General features: G+C 52.4%; 1 protein-coding gene across 1 annotated transcript in view; it reads right to left on the bottom strand.

Moving 5' to 3' along the window:
- Positions 1-21449, bottom strand: part of BCL11B (BCL11 transcription factor B) — a 97937-nt gene that overhangs the window by 52237 nt on the left and 24251 nt on the right. Inside the window, 1 exon segment of the mRNA XM_087447963.1 lies at positions 5197-5412. Within this exon segment, the coding sequence (XP_087304089.1) occupies positions 5197-5412 (216 nt within the window).

Here is a 21449-nt window from a genome sequence, read left to right as displayed (position 1 = left end):
CGGTCTCGCGGCTAGGTGCCCCTGCCCCCCACTAGGCAGCACTGCACTCCCTCTTCTGGCCGCTGCGCCCGGGCTCCTTTGGGCCCTGTTGGTGCTAGAGGAGATGTGCCTTTCTGGTAGTCCGTCCAACCCCTCCCCCCCTCGGCCACCCCCACCAGCCTGGGGAGTTGGCCTCTTCCATCCTGAGGGCCTTGCATCTCTCCCTGGCTTCTCCTGGCACTGCCTCCCGTTACGGAAGGAGGCATCTGGATGCTAAAGGCAGACGAGCAAGGGCAGGCTCTGCAGTGGTGTGATCCCAAGAAGCAGGCAGACACCAGAGTAGAATCCACAAACTAGCAGGCACGAGTCGCCAACCGGCTGGAAATGCTGGACCACCAGCCCCATCAGCGATGCAGACGCAAGGCGTACAAATGACCCTTTAAATTTTTCATAACTCCCCTGAGAGCCTTTTTTCTACAGTGAGTCACCCCCATGGACACTGGGACCTGGTTAGCCCAGCAAGACCCTACAACAAATGCACCTTTTGCAAAGGGAATCGCAAAGAGCACGCCTCAAACCTTCCCCCGATGGAGCACTTCTGTCCACACACGCTCACCCACGCTCGCTTCCCTTTTCCCCCACCCCTATACTCACCCCTCCCTCCAGAGTCTCAGTGGAGGCTCTCACGCCCCTCTGCACCCCCTGCACCAGAATCGAGGCAGTGCGCCCGCGGGGGCCTGGCAGGCGCTGCCATCTTGGTCCGCATCGCCCTTTGCCTTCCCACTGATTCTCGGTGTTAATCAAACCCAGTCCAGAATGAAACTACAGCTTGCTTCTTGTTCTGGTATGAAATGTGCAAAGCACAGACCATATCATTAACATAAAACTTCCAGAAATAAGGCCACTTTCCAGACAGACTGTATTAATTGCATCAAGCTTCCACAGCTCGGGTGGTCTAATCCACAGCGTCCCATTGGATGGCCCTGGTTATAAAAACCAACACAAAATGAACACTGGGATATAATTGAAGGAGGGGAAAACGATAGATTCTACTGTTAAACCTACTATTTACTTACAGGTATTCTTTTATCTTTACTGTCCCTTTAACCCATGCCAAGAAACCCCAGACTAGTTAAATAACACAGCAAGCACCATTTCAGTAGAAAAGTAAATTGAATTTAACTTTACAAGATTGCCCTGTGATTTCAGCATATACCAATGACTACAACTGACTCCTTCTATTAAATCCAAACACTTCCACTTCTCCGAGCTGGGATCCTGCGTGCTGTTGTGTGAGACCTTGAACTTCACCGAGCACATGTATTAATCACTGTGGCTGATGACCGTTTGCGGCTTTTAAATATGCAATGAAGTTTCTCGGTTCCCTTTCCACTTCCCAAGGCTGGTACATGATCTGAGCCAGCCAAGACGCTAAATGCCTTTAAGAATGGAGACTGGGGATCGGCTTGAAGTCAGATTCCACACGGTGCCCACCACGTCACCATGTGAGCTTATGTGTTTCACGCGTGAGTCATAACTTCTAAAGGGCTTGCTCAGCGTGAGGAGTTATTCTCAGCACCTGGCGTCTGTGACCCCACTCAGTCCTCAGAACAATCCTTCAAAGCATGTACTGTCATCACTCCCATTTTATAGGTGGGGAAACTGAGGAAGAGGGTAGGAAATGACTCATCCAAGGTCACACAGCCATCCAGGACAGAGCAGCCTTCCCTCTGGGAGTCTGATACACTCAGGACTGCCTCCCAGTCGTGGAAACCACAGAATCAGAAAGGGTTTGGGGGCGCCAAAGCCCAATGGTTTTCAAACTGTTCTCTGAACACCCCACCCCCGCCCTGGGAACCCTAGCCAAGCCCCATGCCCAGTCATCCATAGCATCTCAGCAATCGAAACAGATCAATATGATCCACTTCAGAGACCAATATGAGGAGCCTCATCTTTAAATGTTACATATATATCAGATATATATGTATGTGTGTGTATGTATATATTTTTTTTTTTACAGAAGGGGAAACTGAGCCCCATAGAGGGGGAATGACTTATTCAAGGTCACTGGCCAGTTGGGAATAACGGCCAGGACCACAGCCTGAGCCTCTTGACTCCACGGGCACCTTGGAGAAGTTCCCACGTGGAATTTCTCAGGGAAGAAACTTCAGTTTCCAGGAACGCCCAGGCTCAAAGCCCCGCATTATTTCAGCAGAGTCAAAAAGCAACGGATACCCCACGTCCTTCCTCCCACTGTGACCATCAGAAGGTCTGGGGTTGGGGTCCTGGGAGGCAGGGCTGTTTGGGATGCTGCCAGCCAAGAGGTCCACAAACACTCATACCTGTGTGGTTCTCTCCCCCATAAAATCACACCCTTCTATAAATAACTGAATGCGTTCACCGGCATGCAATTAATCTGCGTGAAACACGGTTACATCGGGGTTTTCCGTATTAATTTGAAGAGGTGGGTTCAGTGCATCCTGATCCGAAAAGGGACAGCACAGAGTAAGGACGGCAGCCCCTTTCCTTCCTTACAGAGGACTGCTTCTTCCTAACGGGTTACCGGGAATGTAATGACTCCATTCCAACTACTGATTAAACAAGCACTAAAAACACTTAAGCAAACAGCCCAGTGCCAGGGACAGAAGCCACAAAGGGACAAAAACCACTGGAATAGGATATTTTCAGGTATTGAAATTGATCAAAAAATATGGCAGCGCAACCTGGCGCAGGCTAATTAATGGGGACCAACGATGAAAGGGAACAGTGCTGGAAATCAGGGCAGAGCATCAGAGGCTGAGAGCAGGCCCCCGAGGAGGGTCACGAGGAGAGGTCCCAGGGACCCCAGGAACAGACCGCCCCGCCTCACTCCCCTCCCCGGCCCTGCCATCAAATGTGGGGGCTGCTCACGGGCTCTGAGCCCTCGTGGCATCAGGTTCTAAAGTCCAAGAAGGCTGAGCCAACGCCCAAGATGAAGCAGGCGCTGGATCACCAGCCCAGGACCAAATCCCACCTCCGCTCCTCTGTCCCCTTCAAAGCGTCCACTCTGCAGGTCCCCATTCCCGCTCCTCCCCACCCCCACAGACTGCAAGCTTCAGGAGGACAGGGATCCACTGCGCCTGCCTCCCCCTTGGTTTGCTCCCTGCCTACAAAACAGGTGCCCGAGAAACGGCTGTTAGTGAAAGAATGAATGAATGAATGAGCAAATGAATGAAAGTGACCTGTGAGACCTCACTGTCTCTGAGCCTCATGTTCTCATCTGTAAAGTGGGGAGAGTAAACCTCCCTCCTAAGGCTGCTGTGAGGATTAAATTCAAGAATGCACACAAGTGCCTAGCACAAGACAGCACACAGTGGGCTCTCAGTACACAGTGCCTAGAAGGAAGCGGGAGCAATGTGGCTGAGAGCGGGTCTGTGAGGAGCTGCTCCAGAGCCCAGAGGTGGGACTGTCCCCCCACCGATGTAGGCAGAGGCATGTGGCTCAGTGGGAAAAGGGGTGGTCTCGTCAGGAGGCATCCTGATGACAAATCCCAGTTCCATGAGCCACTCACCCTCCTCGAGCTTTTACTTCCCCATCTGCAAAATGGGAATGCAACAGCTCCGCTCAGCACGGTAGCTTCTAAGCACAGCCAGAGCCAACAGAGGGTTAAGCCGTCTCCCTCTGCCAGGGAGATCGTGTTTCTGCACCGCAGAACTTGACCGAGTCCAGTCATAAACACTCAGGCTGATCTTTGATAGCTCGGCCCCCCGAATGGCTGCGAGGACTGCAGCACTAATTACAGGAAGCCATAGGAGCAGGGCAGCCGCCCAGACGGAGCAGGCATCCCTCCCTCAGCCAGCAGGGATCACAGCACAGACCCAGGGAGCCGCGACGCAAGCCCCAACCACCCTGGGCACCAGGCCGGCCCGGGACAGGGGGCCGGCTTCTCTGCAAGTGGCGCCAACTCCTTCCTGGGCAATTTTAGTCTTTGCTTTGTACGTTCACGGCATAAGCCCAGGACCTATGACGTCACCATCTGTCATAGCAGGGGTGCTGAAGGCTGCAGGGCAGGCCAGCCCACCAGCAGGAAGGCCCAGGGGGCTCTTCACCCTGGAGCTGGGGCCTCCTGTGGCCCTCTGCAGAGCTGTGGCTCCAACAGCGACCGTCCCTTGGGACAGCTTCAATTAAAAGCAAAACCTGCCCAATACAAATAGTTTTCCTTTCACTACCGAAGTCAAGAGAAAGCCTGATGACCAAGCTGGGACAAACTGAATCTGCCCAGCTCTGCACCCACCCTCTCTCTTTTCCGGGCCCCTGCCCAGAAACCAGACCACAGGGTGCTCACCACCACCTGTGTGCGGCAGCATCTCAGCTCCTGCAGCCTCAGTGCGTTTCACACCAGGCCCTGCCGAGATACTGGGCAGGAGGGGCTGGGATGAAAGGCCCCTGCCCGCACATTCCAGGGACCCCAGGCCAGAGCAGGAGTTTGGGTTTTGTTTGGGGACAGAGGAGGGACGTAATGGAGGACAGACTGTGTCACCGCACTCCTCGTGTCTGCCCAACTGTATAATGGGCAGCCGCACCAACCTGGTGCCAGGCGCACAGTAGGTGTTCAGCCCCTGGGGTAGGCTGCACGGCCCCGCCCCCTGCCCCTACCCCCAAACATACCCCACAAGGTTTGACTCCCTGGGGTGGCCACAGCTAAAAGGCTCCTTTAGAGGGACTTTTTTTTCTTCAAGTTAATGGGCAACACATTCTCCCAGAGAAACTCAGCATTTTGGACGGCTCCAACGATGCACACAGACAACCAAGGAATCTTCTCCTAGCCATGTCTTGCGGGTGGGGGGTGGTGGCTGGGGCGGGGAAGAGCGGGTGGCAGTGGCGAGGGCAGAAGAAAACCTCAGATGTTAAGCGTTATCCAATTAAGTTTTAGCTAAACAGCTCAAAGAGACGAAATTTGGAGGCTGGGGGAACGCATCCTGGGAGTGAGACTCAGAATGGGCGGAGGGGCAGGGGGACCTCCGGACGGATGGGGACCAGGGCACCGGTGTACAGTTCTGTTGACAACCTTCACCACGTCCTCTTGCGCCCCCCAAAAATGCCTTTTGGGGTGGGGGAACACGTCATCCCTGGGTCCCCACCTTGCCCCAGCCCACCTGGGAGAGGCAGCCGCCAGCTCTGCCCAGGGCACACCCCACCATCCACGGGAGCCCACCCCCCACCGCGGCCGTCTGTTACCTGACAACTGACACTGGCATCCAAAGGGAGCCTCCGTCTGACCCTCACCCTGAGTCCCGTCACCCGAGACAGGGCGCGCGCTGCAGCACGGCAGGGGGAGGCAGGGCGGCAGAGCGCCCAGGGCGCGCAGAGGTGAAGTAATCACGGATGCGTGAGGGTGGGAGGAGGAGGCAGCTATGGGGGCCATCGCTGGCAGCTGGGCAGGCCTGCACGGCCCTGGAGAAAAAACAATAGAAAAGACTGGTCAGTCGGACCCTAGACTGTACAAGGGGCTCAGGGTGCAGAACAGGGGCCCAGGGCAGAGGGCTGCAGGCCACCCTTCCAGGGTGGAAGGCCCAGGGGTGCCAGGCCCCGCAGGGAAGGCAACCAGGACACAGACAGGGGCTGGGGCCAGGGAAGCGGGCAGGAGCCTGAGGGGGTCCTACTTCCACAGCTGCCAGATGGGGCTGTCTTGGGGCTAGACTCCCATCCCTGAGGGGCCTAAGGCAAGGGGCTGGGGCAAACGAGGGCTGTCAGGGCCCCGGCTCCCACAAAGTCATCTCCATGTGAGGGTTTCTGGAGTGTTCTGGAGCAGACTCCATTTAGGGATTTGTTCCCAAATATCTGGGCCACCCCCCTCTGGAAGAGCCGGGAAGCTCCGAGCCACCACTGTTTGCTCCATCAGGACGGGCTGTCTGCACAGGCCTCGGACACCTCCACCTCTGAGCACCTGGGCACTGGCTAACCTCCAGCCTGGCTGATGGCCCACTGGTGCCTCTCTCCAGCCCACAGTCCACCTCAGCGACCTGAGCACTGAGCATGTAGCACCCAAGCCCCAAGGCCTTTCAGAAGGCTCTGAACAACCCCCCAAGAAAACCCTAGCACCCTGTAAGTGCCTCCCCCGGGTCTGACAGCCACGACACAGGGCCAAGGGCCTGCCTGGCCTCCGCCCAGCCCCACGGCTCGCCTCGGCTCCCCGGCAAGGCCTGCGTTTGATTTGGCCGTTTATCTTAAATGGCTAAGAGACCACCAGGGCAAAACATTTATGTGAAGCCCTTGCCAAAACCACAAGTGAAGAAGCCCAAATTCCCTGGGTAAATAATTGAGCGGGGAAGCATCAGAGACAAAAAGAAAACATCAACAAGATGACGGGCAGCTGGGCCCCGGGCCGGCTCTGCCAGGGAGGCCACCCGACACCGCCCACCGCCCCACACAGGTCGGCCAGGGAGGGATCTGCCCACTCCGAGGCCCCTACGCGGGATTCCCCATCCACTGCAAGCCAGGAGCCTGTAAGTCTTCATCTGGAGGAGATTCCCAGCATGCCCATTGCACAGACCACGACACTGATGACGTGACCATGGAGAACTGCAGGCACCAGCAGCCAGCCCCACCCAAACCCCCGCTGCCGGCTCCAGATCCAGGGTCCTTTCTCTGTGCCCCTGCCTCTCCAAAACCTGTGCTATCCAGCACTGCGGGCATCAGGGCACTTGGGAATACCTGCAAATGTCCTGCTAAGAGGCCAAAGCTAACACCATCACCACGTGGGCTCCTCTGGGCCAATGAAGCCCTCCTACCAGGCTAAGCCCAGGGCCTGGAGCGTTTCTGAGCCCACCCCAGCCCCAGAGGGTGTGGCCAAGGACCCCATGAGCAGTTCCAGCCACAGATGCTAGGCGGAAGGCAATGCCCCAGACTTAGCGTAGGTCCCCAAGGAAGGTCGGCAAGTGAGGTCACTGTCACCTGCCTCCTCCCAGAAGCCTGCCCTGGCCAGCCCTTGCCTGAAACCCCCCAGCACTGAACACTGCCCATTTGACACTGTGCACACGTCAGCCCTGCCTTCAGACCACGGAAGGCTCCTGATCATTGTAACTGTGACAGTGGCTTTGTGGTGAGGGCCTATCACAAAGAGCTGGGCATAGTTCACCACAAACAACACGCTCGGCAGCAAAGACCATCCCCATTCCACAAGGGGAAACAGGCTCAGGGAGGTCTGGGACTTCAACCCAGCTGTGTCCCCACAGCCTGGACATGCCCTGCTTCCCCTGGGGCTGCAGCTGGGGTGGAGTGACCAGGGTGCCCCGGGATCCTGAGAGGAAAGGCCGTGCGGGGTGGCGGGAAGCCTGAGGGTCCTGAGGCTCAGGCAGGCATCGGAGGTTGCAAAAGACCAAATCAGGCCCCCGGGTTCTGTGTGAGGCCCCAACACAGCCACCACTATGTACCACGGCTGAGAAAACCAACAGGAGTGCCGGGACCTGGTAAGCGTTATTCCGAGCCAGAAGAGAGCAGAACCTGGCAGGTCCGGCCTCACCCCTCTCCTTCTGGAAAGGCCAGGCTTAGGCCACTGTCTGTAAAGGCAGAGTCATCCCTTAACTCGAGTAGGGGTGGGAGGCCGGGCCACCCCCTGGAGGGGCTTCCATGTGCCTCATTAGGAATTCTGACCCGGCTGAAGTCCACCTGCTCCAGGGGCAGGCTCAATGGAGGCAGCGGAGGGGGCAGCAAGGGTGAGAGGCTTCCAGTACCAAGCTGCCTGCAGAGGCCTCTCCAGGGTGCTGTCAGAGGACCCTCTGCCCTGGGGAGCAGCATCCCCAGCAGCATCCCCACCACCCAGGAGCTCTGTCCAAGGGTGGAACTCCAGAAACCCTCTTCTGAAGCTAGTGCAAAAGCCGAAGGGAATGACAAAAGCCACCTATTGTAGGATTCCACGCACAGGAAGTGTCCAGATCAGGCCAATCCAGAGACACAGAATGCACATGAATGGCTGCCAGGGGCTGGGGGAGTGGGAATGAGGGCTGATGGGTACAGGGTTTCTTTTAGGGTGATGAAAAGGTTCTGGCATTAGGTAGTGGTGATGGCTGCACAACATTGTAAATATACTCAAAACCACTAATTGTACACTTTAAAACTGGTTAAAATGGTGAATTTTACATCATGTGAATCTTATCTCAATTTTTTTTCTAAAAAAGCTCAAGGTCTCTGACTATCCCAGGCTACCTCCCAGCCCTTACTCCTCCTGAAGAAAGGGGTGTCTGCCTTCAAAAGTGCAGCCAGGGCATCCAGAACACACTTGACAGAGCACTTGCGACCCTGTGAGGAGAGACTTATACATGCACAGGAAGTCTGGAGCCCAGACGCAGCCTTGGAGCCAGAGGCCTGGGTTCGAATCTCCCCTCTGCCACTTCCTGGCTTCGTGACCTGGAGTGAGTCCCGTTCTCAGAGCCTCGCCTGTAAAGGAAGGTCAGGACGAGCCTGGCTTCTAGTAAACACTCAATAACGGGTCACCGTCATTCATTCACTTTCCATTCTGGAACTTTTCCTACTCCCTAAGGGTCCTCCCCAAGGCATCACAGCCTGACCACGAACGTCAAATGTCCATCCGGGGCTCTGAGCTCAGGAAGGCACCTGATAAAGCCCAGCAAGGCACTCCTTTAAAAAATACTTTCTTTTGAGCTGTAGGCAGGTTCCCCTCTGGAATCGGAACAGACGCACGTGCACCGAGGTATGTGGCAGAGGGACGCCAAGACGCCATCTCAGCTTTATGCGGGATCCAGGTGGCTTAAAAATAAAACCCTGGTTGGCTCGATTCCTTAACATGGAAGTTCACTTTCATTAGGGAAAAAGAAATAAACGATGAATACATATATCATCTCATTGCAGCCCAGCAGCCTTCCCACAAGGTAGGTAATATGACTCCCCTCTCACAAATGAAGAAACTGAGGCTGGGGCCCAGGACCACACGGCTGGCTCATCGGGGTCAGAATCTCACTCTATGCATCTAGTACAAGGAGGTACAAAAAAGTGCAAAAATAAGACACCTGAAATGTTTCTTAAGCTCCAAATCAGGGTATCAGGTAATTTTTAATGCATTCGTTCGGAGGGGGTCTGTAACCTGTCTCCCTTCTGGATGGGTCCTGCAGATGTGTCTGCTCCATTCCCCACACATGCGCACTACCCTGGCGAGCACGCCCACACTGACTGGCGTGGAGACACAAAAACACGCCTGGAAAAGCCCCAGCCTGGTTTTGAGGGGAATGTAAGCCTTTCCCGACGCTGAATCCTCGGGCGTCCCCTCCCACATGGGAGGGTTACAGACTCCTAGCTAGAGAGAGGAGCCTGGAATACACTGTGCAGGAGATGTATATTTTTCTCCCTACTGGTGTCTTTCAATTGATACATTTTTTAAGCCAAGACCTCCTACTGATAGTGCAAAAATGAGTCATAGATCAAGGAGGGAGACAGACAGGGAGCGAGCGCCTGTGAGTGAGGGCCACTGGCAAGGAATCCTGACAATCCGCGCGCCCCCTCCCCCCATGCCAAGACATTAATTCTCACAAGTCGGAGAAAATTACTATGCATGAATGCAAAAAGCATGATCAGGAGTAATTAACATGGCTTCATATGCAAATTTTATTAATGCAGAAGTACAAAGTCATTATGCAAATGAAACTTACGTCAACTCTCTTGACAAATATTCATCTCTGAGGCTCAAGTTTCTCCCTTTTTATTTATTTATTTAATTTTTTCTCTCCCCCCACCCTGTTTTTTCCTGGGTTTTGTTTTGTTTTTTTTTTTGTAGGGGGGCAGGTAGCACTGGTGGCCGCTTCGGCAGCAGCGAGCTGCGAGGACTGTTTGACAAGTTTGCAAAGTTGTTTTTCAAGCAGAGAAATTTATTCTTGCATTGTTGATTTTTTTTTTTTTTTTTTTTTTGGTTGTTGGCAGGTACAAGACAGCTCATAGGAGAAGAGGAAAAAATAAAAATTAAAAAAAAAAAAAGCTCTGGGCAGCAGGCAGCCAATCAAAACGCCAGAGCCTGTAATGAGGGCGATTGATGGCTGTTTGGCTTTTACTGCAGGGTAATGAACTAGAATCCAGTCTGAGGAGGGGGAAAAATATGAATATTCATGAGACTGTGCTCCTGCCTTTGATGATTAAAGAAATTTTTAATATTCAAATAAGCGCTTGCCAAGTGATTAACAAAGAACATGCACGCAGAAATATGGAAATGGGGGCCGGGAAAGATTTGAGAGCAGAACAGACTGCAGGAGAGGCAGCCCCAAATTTCATAAACAAGATAGGCAGATAACCCAATTCGCACGCGGACAAATAAAAACATTTCTTTCGTATCGCTTAAATATTTTGCCAGCTACTTTGTCTTAAGGATGATAAAAACGCTATGTATTAAGGGAGGGAGGAGAGAGAGAGAAATGCATTGCTCACATTTAAGAATCATTATTCAGATTCTAGCCTACCTCCCCCCACCCCGACGGGAAATCAGAACTCTTTTTCCCGTTTGCTAGAGAGAAAAGATGGAGGGAAGCCAGCTCAGGCTTGAAAACCCAATGCTTGAGGTTCAGGCCTGCCTGTTTGCTGCCTCTCCTGGCGGTGATAACGGCCCGGGTTGGCACATCCACAGGGCGTGGTCATTTGTGGCTTCTAGGCTGGTCCAGAGGCCCAGAGACCTAGGGATTGTGACTGCTGGGGCGGGTGTGATTCTTGGGGTCCCCAATCTGCAGAGCTCAGCACCTCCTCTGCACTCAGGCCCTGGCTGAAACACATAAAGGTAGTCACAGGGTAAAAAGAGGGAGCATCTTGAGACGTTGAAAGGACTTAGACTTCTGCCCGGAGCCCAGGCATCTTCAGGGCCAACCACATGGGGACCAGCTGCCATGGAGGGAAAGAGCCTCCACCGATCCCACAGGCTCCTTTGGCTGTGGGCTAGGGCTGCATGCTCATATTTTCACAGCTCCACCATGGGTTCACGTTGGAGCACATAATAACAGTATTAGCCAGTAAAATGATCCTACAGTTAAAATACATCTAATTAGCAGCCGATGACATCCATTTTGGCAATTTCCTATTCGAAAAAAGTGAAGTGCTACCTTAAATGAGACAGGCAGTGGGTACTCACCCACCAAGACCTAGCCTTCCCATCATTTGTCTCTCTCTCTCCCTTTTTTGGGGGGAGGGGGATAGGGAGGAGGGAGTGGCTGAGACAGCAGTAATAAAGAAGAATTCTAAGGAGCCTTCTTTGTTACTCAGTTTCAGAGCTACATGGGTCTTGCTGGGAGGGGGTACTCAAAAAATACATTCCTTCACTCCACAGGTATTATTTCATGTCTTTTTCTTTGTGTTTAATTACCAAGATCTAGGAACCAGCAAAGACTAGAACTTGTTTTTCATTTCATTATAAAAATATATATAATAATAAAACAAAGCAGAAAGGGAACCTAAGCCTTTAAGTGAACGCCATCAGTCACCGTGAAAACTGCAAGCCCAGAACGGGTCCTCAAGGCAGGCACAGAGAGCAAATGGGTGTGAGGTATGGCTCAGCTCACAGCACCGGAGCATTTGGGGGACCTAGAAATTCTCTGCGGGGGACTGGGGCCCCCTAAGTCCCACTTCCCACTTCAGGATTCTCATTCTAAGCCAGGCAAGTCTGAGTGCCCATCACGGGTCTCAGGGTCCCGTGCTGCAATGCTTTTGAGTTTGGGGGCGCATGTGTTAAGTGCCCGTTAAAAGAGGAGGAATAAAAGGGGAAATGAGGTCTCACAGGGGTTTGCACAGCTGTGTTTAAAGAGTTCCCTCAGGGTCATTACACGGGAGACATAAAAACACAGCTCCAATCCACGTCCAGCCTTTCCTGGGGCTGCCTGCTGAAAACAGCAGCCCTTTCACGTGGCTGGAAGGGTGGGGATTCCCATGCAGGTGAAAGAGCCTGCTTGGCTTCCCTCATCACCTCCGGGGCCTGGCTGGACTCAGAGAGGACCACTGCGGGGTGCCAGGCAGCAGGGAGGAGGGGCAGGTGAGAGGTGGGCTTGCCAGGGGCTCCATCTCTGGGCTCGAGACTGGCTCTACTGCTACATGCCCAGTGACCATCCAGAGACCCCCCACACACCGCCCACAGCCTTGTGTGGACACCAGGGCACCTTCCCGCATCTTCTCAAGAAGGCTTAGCCACCGAGAGGAGGCGAGAAGCACATCCCTTCCGGCCCCCTGAGCCAGGCCGCCTTCCTCCTGGCACCTCCCTCCTCGCACACTCCTGAGATCTGTCACGGTGAATCACTGCCTGAACTATTTTTGCTCCCCAGCAAGCTGCACACTTAATGCATCCCCAAAAAGGGAGACTCGAGGCAAAGAAACAATCGTGCCCCCCAACAACGCCACCAAAACCTGTTTTCCTCCTTCCACCAGGCCGTGGAAAGGGAACATCCTTCCCAGCAGCTGCATCTTGCAATTAGAAGCAGACACGCAGGCGCACTCCTTTGCCAGGTCCAAAAGCACCTGTTTCAATGGCTGCCGACCCCAATTTCCTCAAGACGCAAGCAGCTGAAATACTCTGGGCAACAGAGCCCCTTTCTGCACCCCGAGCCAAGGATCGGCGAGGTTACCTCACAAATTCCAAAACCTTCTACGGCCCTTTCAAAAGGCCCGGGGAGATGGCAGAGGAAATTTCAGGCGCTGCTGGGGACGAAGGATGTGTCTAAACCATATTCTGTTAACTATTCAGGGTCAGGTGAAGGGAGCTGACCAACTGCTCAGAGCTGACCATTCCAACCCCTAAGCAGGCATCTTCAGGAGAAAACACAAAGCTTCCACTCTTTTCTTTTGCTCATCTCTCAGGAAAATCCCTGAAGCTCTCAGAACTGCTGGAATGCGAATAAACACAACCACTTGTCCTCCAGCTGGGACGCTGTAACCTATGCACCCTGGCTTCGGGACGCACACAGAACAGATATGGGTCCTCTGGGGTGACCTCAGCAGGCAGCGTCCACCAAATTGGGGCCCAAGATCCCGGAATGGGCAGGCCTGGGGACAACAGAAGGTGAAACCATGTGTCTCGCTAGCTAGAAAAATGTGTGCATACACATCTAGTATACAGAGATTACAGATATATGCGTACAGACACATACACACACGCATATATCAGCAACGTGCACACGTTAAAATGTCTGCATGCATCTCCCGGAATCCATAGAGATCGAGAACAAACTGGAGTTGACAGATTCTCTGAATCTCACCAGCAAAAACAGCTGGCCAATACCTAGCAGAGGAATTTCCCCTTCGTCCCCTGATTCAAGCCTTTTGATTCAAGCTGGGTAGCTGCTTTACACTTTAGCAGTTTCTGCCCTAAAATATAACGTATCCAAGACTCTCCAGTGATTTTCTCTTAGGTTGCATCAGAAGCCACGAACAGTACACTAAATGTGCCTATCGATGAAGAGTGCTGTCTATAAACTGAAATAAAAAGCTGGGTAAGTCATTTGGATTCCAAGTATGATATGAAGAACTTGGCACTCGAGGTCAGGACCCCGTGGCCCTTTCCCAGACGGAACTTAGGGGCCAGACTCCAATGACCAGCTCGGCCAGGCATCCCTTAGACACGTCCTCATGGACACTCCCCACGGGTGCGATAGTTTAGAGCTGGGGCGGGCAGGCAGTGGGAGGGACTCTAGTCAAGACAGAAGTCACATATCACCTGATGCAAATAAACCAGGAGATGACTCTTCAGTTTGGTGCCTACAGTGAGTTTTAAACTAACAACACAGTGTTCTTTCTCATTAGCATTTACTATGCCTGACATCTGAAGAATGGCCTGCAAACACTGACTCCCGACTCTTGTTAAAAATCTGGTCCTCTACAGAACATGTTTAAAAACTGATGAGTTCAGGAAGTTGTCATGGTTCACAGGTCCCACAAACTCCAACACCGGCTTTGCCTCCACTGCCACGCACAGAGGGCACAAGGGAATAAAACAGAAGGGGGAAGTCTGAACTCGGAGAATCCCGGAGAATCAAGAATGAAAATAACACAGCACAGCCAATAAAAAGAACATCAGGAAAACGGGATGCCCAGCACGGAGGTGATTTCGATGACTCAAGCCGGGAGCGGCCAGGGAAAGAGGCTACAACTCCAGGTGCAGAGGCAGTTGTGGATTTCAGGAATGTAGGTGTCATCAACCTTAAGATCAGACCATAAAATTCTACCTGGGCAGTAAGGGAAGCACAGCCACAAGGCCTGGCAGGGTTCCTTGTTTTAGATGGAATAGAAAAATTAACTTGGTTAGTAGAAGGTGGAAAAAAAAATCAAATTGTGAAAAAGGGGGCCCTGCTACAGTTTAAAATCGTTTTTCGCTTTTAGTTGCATTTATTCGCGTTATATGCAATTGATCTCTACAACTGTAATAAAAAAAATCCAGCTCTCCCTGGATTTGGTTGTTGATTGAGTCTTTTTTTCCCTTTTCATCTCTTTTTACCTTTTACTAATGGACATATAGAATATTAAGGTTCAATGCTTTGCATCAGAGAAGAACAAAATCTTTCTATGGCCTCTTTATGTGTCTAAGCCAAGTCTGAAATGTCACTGACTAAAACACTGAACAGGCTGTAATTACTTTCAACAAAGTAGTTCCCTGAACTGAGTTTTCTGTACGTAGATGGCATTTAATATACATATTGTGAGCCTTCCTTTCAGCACAGGTAGCATTTGATGGCGAAAATCACAAATTTTCTTCTAAGGGAGCAGTCTGACAGCCACCTTCTTACTTGTTTTCTGACGTGAAACCCATTTTCATCTCCTAACACACTCACGGTGACGTACGGCGTGTGCACAACAAAATTTGTAAAAATTAACACTTCGAGGGATTAATTTAATAAAGATTGTTAGCACATTAACACGGGTAACATTGCTCCTTACGATTCAACCCAGCCCCGCTCCGGGTGCCGCTGTAACAGGGGCTTACGTTCAACTGAGGTTTATACCGCTATTTAATGTAATTAAAGAAACCAGGAGAATGGAAATATCATTTCTATTGCAGTATTCCCATTAGAAACTGGGGGAAATCAGAGCACACTGACTTTGATTTTGTTGTAGTTTTTTTTTTCCCTTGGCTATCTTTGAAACAGAGCTGATGGGCTGGACCTCAGAATAACCTCACTGCAGACGCCCTGCAAAGATGCCCTGATAAGGCGAGCCTAGTCTCCCGGCAGAAGCGCCCAATATTTATTTGCCATCTATTTGTTTTTGATACTGTCAAAAACATCTTTTTCTTAATCTGCAGTCTATATTCCGCTGTAATTCTCTGTCCAGCAAACAGCACCCCATCATGAAAATGACTTTTCACACATCCCCAAACAACATGGTGGATCAAAAGGCAGAGGAAGAGAGGCCTCCGCGGCGGTTCTTCTATATAAACAATGATAGTGTGTCTAGAATCCCAACACACTTCAAATCCCTCAGACTAGAATCTCAGTGGAACCTCAGAGGAAGAATCCAACAAGCACTGCTCAGAAGGCTGCAGAAACTAAACAGACACAAAACCAACCAGAAAAAAGAAAAAAATCTTTGCACCACATCATCCAAAATGGCCGAGACAAATAAGTCTTGGGCTGAAAGGAAGGGACCTGTCTCAAGCTCTCAGGCCCGAAGCAGCCTCTCCTCCGTCTGACAGCCACCTCCTGCCCCTGGAGCCGCCAAGTGCAAACGAAAGTGAGACCTGTCTCTTAAACCTGCCCGCCGCATGTCCCTGTGCTGTCGGGGTGACTGGTGGGTTTTTTTCCTTCCCTAAGTGCATTTTAATACTCTTATTCTACATCCTAATTTCTTTGGAAGAAAAGAAAAAAAATCAGTGTCACTAAAAAAACGTCACTGTTTTGCAAAATCCAGCAGCTTCCTTGGCAGCGAGAAAGGCTGGCTGGCATTATCCCCTCATTTGACAAAACTACTATTTCTGGGCATGTGCTCAAAAACAGGTAGGAAGCAAATGCTGAGAAATAAGGAAGTAAAAACAGCCAACAGATTTTTCACTACCAAGAACACCAAGCGTAAACATGATTTATTTAGCTGTGTTTAACGTGTCTGTCCTCCACGCAACTACGAGCCCACTTGGGTTGAAGGAAGGGTGGGGAGGAGGAGACAGCAAAGTGGGAGCAGGGAGGACAGAGGGGACAGAGAGGAGAGGCGGGCGGCTCTGCACGAGGACTTCCTGAACGGTTCCATTCAGAGTTTCAGGAGAACAAGAATCTTCTGCCCCAAAATATATGCATTTGTCAAAAGAAGGCTGCACTAATCTGCCGGTTAATTAACGAGCTGCCACTAACAAAAGATGGAAGACCCAGTTCATACAAACAATATTTACATGGGCGTTGCTCGATCTTGCCCACTCTTCTTCCTCTTGTGCAAACCATGTGGGCTGGGTGCGGGGACAGGCACGGGAGGCCCCTGGGGTTGGAGGGTTCTGAGGTTCCAAGTCCAGGCATGGGGGTAGGAGGGAATATCACTGCCTTCCCTGCCCATCTTCGCATGCTCGCGTGGAATTGACTGAGATCTGTATTCAATTAAGGAGCACCAGACCGCTTCTGGCTCCACGCCTGCATCAACGCAGGCTACGGGGATCTGCCGTGCCCCACCTCCAGCTCCGACGCCAGGGAGCTGGGGTTCCATCAAGTCCCGCTTTGAGAAGACAAGAGTCCCACACTCCCCAGCCCCACCCCAAAACTCAAGCCTGAGGTCTTGGCCTGCCAGGGTGAACCGAACCAATTCATAAAGACAGCATCTGTATTTTCTAACTAGCAAGACTAAACCAGAGGTTTTGGGCTCTGCCAGAGGTGATTCCTATTAAAAATCTATTTCGGTTCCCTCAGCATTGCCTGGAAAAAAATAAAGAGTCCAAACCTCTTCGAAAGAAAAACAACAAAAAAGTCAGATGAAACCCCAACAGGACACTTGGGGCCTCCCATTTCCCCAGCGAAGGTACCATTTCAGAGCAGCCAGCTGTGTGCTCTGCAGGCATAAATGCCAATTTTTGTTAGCTTCCAGAGGCGGCGCAAAAGCAAAACAAGATTCTCCTCACCTGCACCTAGCAAGACTGTGCACTTAAAGGCTGCCTGCTGTATGCATTCCTCCCCAACCCAAGTCTACACTCCCTCTGCCCAACTCCTCTCCTGGGGCCAGACACCAAATGTCAGGAAAGATACCTTTTCTGGTGTATTCAGGTCAAGGGCAACAACAAACCCACTCTGTGTTAGGATTCTGAATCACGTGACAGTCCCCACCAATAACAAGGAGCTGGGGGGGGGATTGGGGCAGAGGTGTTTCCTACTGGCATTAGGTTACTAAATTGAAAATTCAAATCCTCCCCTTCCACTCCCCCCTAAATCCCTTAATTTTTCCCCCTTGCATTGAAAATGACAGACTACACAAGTAGCTATTGGATTCCTTTCCCTTTTGCAAATTAGTCACCCTGCCCCAGTGGACGGAACAATAACATTCTACACTTTTATGATGTCTTTGAAATCAGCAATTACTTGACTTCTAAGGAACGGTTTGCTTTCCTATCTGGACTGTGGCGGGAACGTAAACAATGGGTCTCCCTACTCTATAGGTGAAGAAGCTAAGAGACGAACGGGTTTCCCTGGACTAGGGAGGAACAAGCACATTTGAGACTGTGCAACTGCATGCCAACATCTCGATCCTGGTGCTTCAACACTGAGATGGCCCCTAGCGCTCCAGCAACAACAAATATTGATCGAAAGTCTAACCAGGGCTCAGGTGCTGCCAAAGAGACCACGCTTCTAGAAAATCCTGTAAGAAAATCTAGATTTCCCAAAGTAACGAAATTGAAGATGCTTAACAGCACCTCCCAAGGAGGCCTCCCCAGGGTCCCTTTGGCTACCAATTCCACTGGTATTTCAACATGATCCAGCTGACAAAATCCCCCATTCCCAAGCAAATCTCCCACACATGGCTCCTGAACAAAGCCAGGCAAGTCACCTGTGCCCTGCAGACTCGTCCCACGGCTCAGAACAACACATCGCCAGGCAGCCCACCTGCCACTCGGACACAAGAAAGGAATGTACCCTCTGAAGGAACGAGAGCACCCAGAGGGGCTGCAGGCTCTCTTCGAGAATTCTGCCCCAAGCCTTAACCTAAAACTAGATAAACAATTTTTATCACTGTTGAGGTGTCAAAATAAAGAAAACAGATAAGTTGGCCTCCTCCTCCGTGTAACAGCCATTAAGTCAGCCAACCACACATTACCTGTCTTTCAAGCAAAAACATGAACAATCACCTCCACACACATCTTGTCTCCAAAAATCCTAAAATGTCCATCCCTCTAAGGGAACTGCAGAGACCTAGGATGGGGCCCCTCGAACACACACACATAATTAGTGTTTCATCTCTCTTTCTATAAAGGAATCCGGTAACATAAATATTAATCAAACAGGAGAATCTGCCCTTTCAGTCTTGGCCTATTATGAGTGCTGGATTGTAATCTTTAGCCGTATTTACAGATATTCAAAGGCAGATTCTATCTTGTTGGAACTGTTATAAATGGACGTCTGAGAAATCAACGAGCAAGTTCAGGCAGATATGAAAACCTTCCTGTCCAGAACTGGCAGCAGCTTTCAGTTCCCGAGTGTTGAATTTGTTACCTTTTCCGTAGGTCTTTCAAAAAAAACAAATTGACAAATACCTTCAGATTCCTCCAGCAGAAAAGCGAGCTGCTCAAAGTTGGGGCAAGCCAAATCTGAGATTTTTTAAGATCAACTCTTACTCAAAATGCCATGAAGGCATTGTTTACAAAATACTTTAGCTTTGGAGTGCACAGAAAGTGCGAGATTCTGTTATGATTTGGGTCAGCCCAAATCATAAATATATATGTATATACATATTTTTTTTTTAATTACCTTGACTCTTGTTACAGCAAATATATCCTGTTTGGTTCAAACCTATTTCCGAATAATGGAAAACAGAGACATGGTTCCAATTCTAGCCCAGAAAAGCTGTCACAGCAAAGGTAAACTTTTAATCTTCTATAGGCAAACAGCATACATTTTTATTTCCGGAGTAACAGCTTTGGGAAAATGTTTGAACATTTTAAGAGCTTTGTGGTAAATAGACTGGGCGTCCAACCACTGCTTTTCTGGGTCTTTAAGGGCCTGCTGGAGTGGTTTAAACAACTGGAGGCCAATTTTTAAGAAACAAAAATAAAAAGAGACTCCTAGCAAGGTGACCATTTGCATACAAATTCTCTTCAAGGGGGTCATTGTAAGAGAAGTTGTGGCTGGAGGAAGGACTGACATTAATTCCCTGTAATTCCACGAGGCTTTGTGCCCCACTGTAGTGGAGGGTTCCATTCCCACACAATTGGGAAAACACTCTTGTTCTTGAGTGTTTTAAAATCCCAGCCCCAGGAATTCCCTGTAGAAAAGCAGGCTCCCTCTCCTCCTCGAAAGGAGAAGGAAAAAAAAAAGCTCCAAAGACAACCACTTTTGGACAGGACTGTTTGCCCTGCATGGACACGAAATGCACAAGGGGGCTCTTGGAGGCTCATTCCATCCGGGCCTCACCTAGATTCAGAGACCTCAGGGCTCTGTCGGGCCAACATGGGCTGATGAGGGCGGCGCGACCCTTCAGAGCGATGGCGGTGGGCGGAGGGGGCTCCCCGGGCGCCCCCAGGACCTGGGACAAACGTCTGAAAAGGAATGCCACCACAGCGAGGCGCCCCGCCGCTCGCGCGCGGCAGTTTCGGGGAGGGGGCCACTAGCAGGAGTTTTCTGGGGTCTTGAAATGCAACCCCCACTCCCGGGAAGGTCACTAGCCCGGGCGCGCGCCCACCAGCCGGGGAGCGGGCGGCGGGTGGAGGAGGGGCGGCCCCGCGCGCACAAAGGGGTCCCTGGCCGGCGGGCTCCCGCCCTTGACCTTGGGTCTCCGCCTCCATCCATCTCCGCCGACTGCCAGGGAAGGGGGCTGGCCCCGGGCCAGGGGCGAACTCGCCAGGCGGCTGCGGAGCTGGGGGCCGACAGGGGGCCGCCGGAGGGCGGGGGGAAGGGGCTTGGAAAAAAAGACTCAAGGAGGAAACCTGCATTCCAACTCCCCCTGCTCGGGGAGCCGGGTCCGGGGCGGCTCCAACTCACTGCATGCCTCCCGCCCCCAAAAGCAAAAGTTGCACGGATGCACGAAGGAAGCCCCCTCCCCTTGGCTAACCTCGCCCGCCCCCGCCCTCCTCGGACCCGGGCCGAGAGGGGGAGGGGAGCTGTCACGGGAGGAAGAAAGGAGCGCGCCTTCCCGGCGAGGCCAGACGCGGGCAGGGTCAGCTGCGCCTCCGCCCGCCCCTCGCCGCCCCGCTCGGGCAGCTGGCCCATTAAGCCCCCGAATTATGCATGGGCCTGGAGCCCCCTCGGCCCTCCCGCCCCAGGAAGACACAATCAACGTGCGTGGCGGGCCCGAGTCCGGGAGAGCAGGAAGGAGGTGGCCGATGGTCGCATAGCCGCGCGTCCGGGGCGCAGGCTGGAGAGGCCGCGGGAAGTTGGCGAGGCCGGCTGCCCAGTGGGGACCAGGCGCGCCCAAAGGCCCCGGAGCAGCGCCTCGGAGCCCCAGGCGGGACCGGGACCGGCAGGGGGAGGGGCACCGACCTCAGGGGAGGCCCCCGGCGCAATCACGAAGTTGCCAGAGTGTCTACGCCGTTAACCGTGCGGGGCCCGGAGGTGCTTGCCGCCTCCGCGCCCCCGCCGAGCTCTGCACCACCCGCCTCAAAAAAGGCCATTGTGTGCCTAGGCTTGGCAGTGAGGGGAGACTGACTAATGGACCCCAACCTTGGAGCCCCCGGGGGGCGGAGCCTGAAGTCCCCGCCGGCGTGCCAGGAGGAGCTCAGTCCCTGCCCCCTCCCATGGGGGGAGGGGATGATCTGCTGGAGGTGGGCACCGTCGCGGGGAGGGGAGGGGGCCAGGCGGGAGGAGGGGTCGCTGGAGATCCCAAGAAGGGGCCAGACGAGTCTTGCAAGTTGCAACCGTCGGGGCACACGGGAAGTTGCATTAGTGGCGAGCCAGGTGGCGCCTGGCTTCTTGGGAGCGGGAGAAGAGCTTCAGTCGATGAGATGGGAAGATTTTGATGTCCATCTCCCCAACCCGCCCCCCTGGTCTTAGAACGCGCCGACGACCCAGGCCCCGGAAAGCTCTCCGAGCCTCCGCGTCCCCACAGCCCACGTTTTCGGTGTCCCGGGTTGCCGCGCACGGTACAGCACGGCCTCGACAGTGCAATGTGGACCTTGTTTGCTGTCTTGGGCCCCGTCTGTTTCTGGAAATGAGTTCTCTCTCTTTCCCCTTCTCTCCAAATCAAAGGCCAGGTCAGGAAAATTACACACTTCTTTTTCCCAGCGAATAAATTCGCCTGTTTGCAGGGAAAGTTTTACAAGCCAATGATGTCAGCGATGAGGGAGAAGACCACACTGTTTAGGTTTCTTAATTGGCTGGCTTTGAACTCGCGGTGGAAGAGGAAAGAAT

Source organism: Ceratotherium simum, chromosome 24 (genome assembly GCF_057802395.1).
Source record: "Ceratotherium simum simum isolate JZ-2026a chromosome 24, ASM5780239v1, whole genome shotgun sequence".
Taxonomy (NCBI): domain Eukaryota; kingdom Metazoa; phylum Chordata; class Mammalia; order Perissodactyla; family Rhinocerotidae; genus Ceratotherium; species Ceratotherium simum.
The sequence above is the reverse complement of the archived record's forward strand: the minus strand, read 5'-3'. Positions and strand labels throughout refer to the sequence as shown.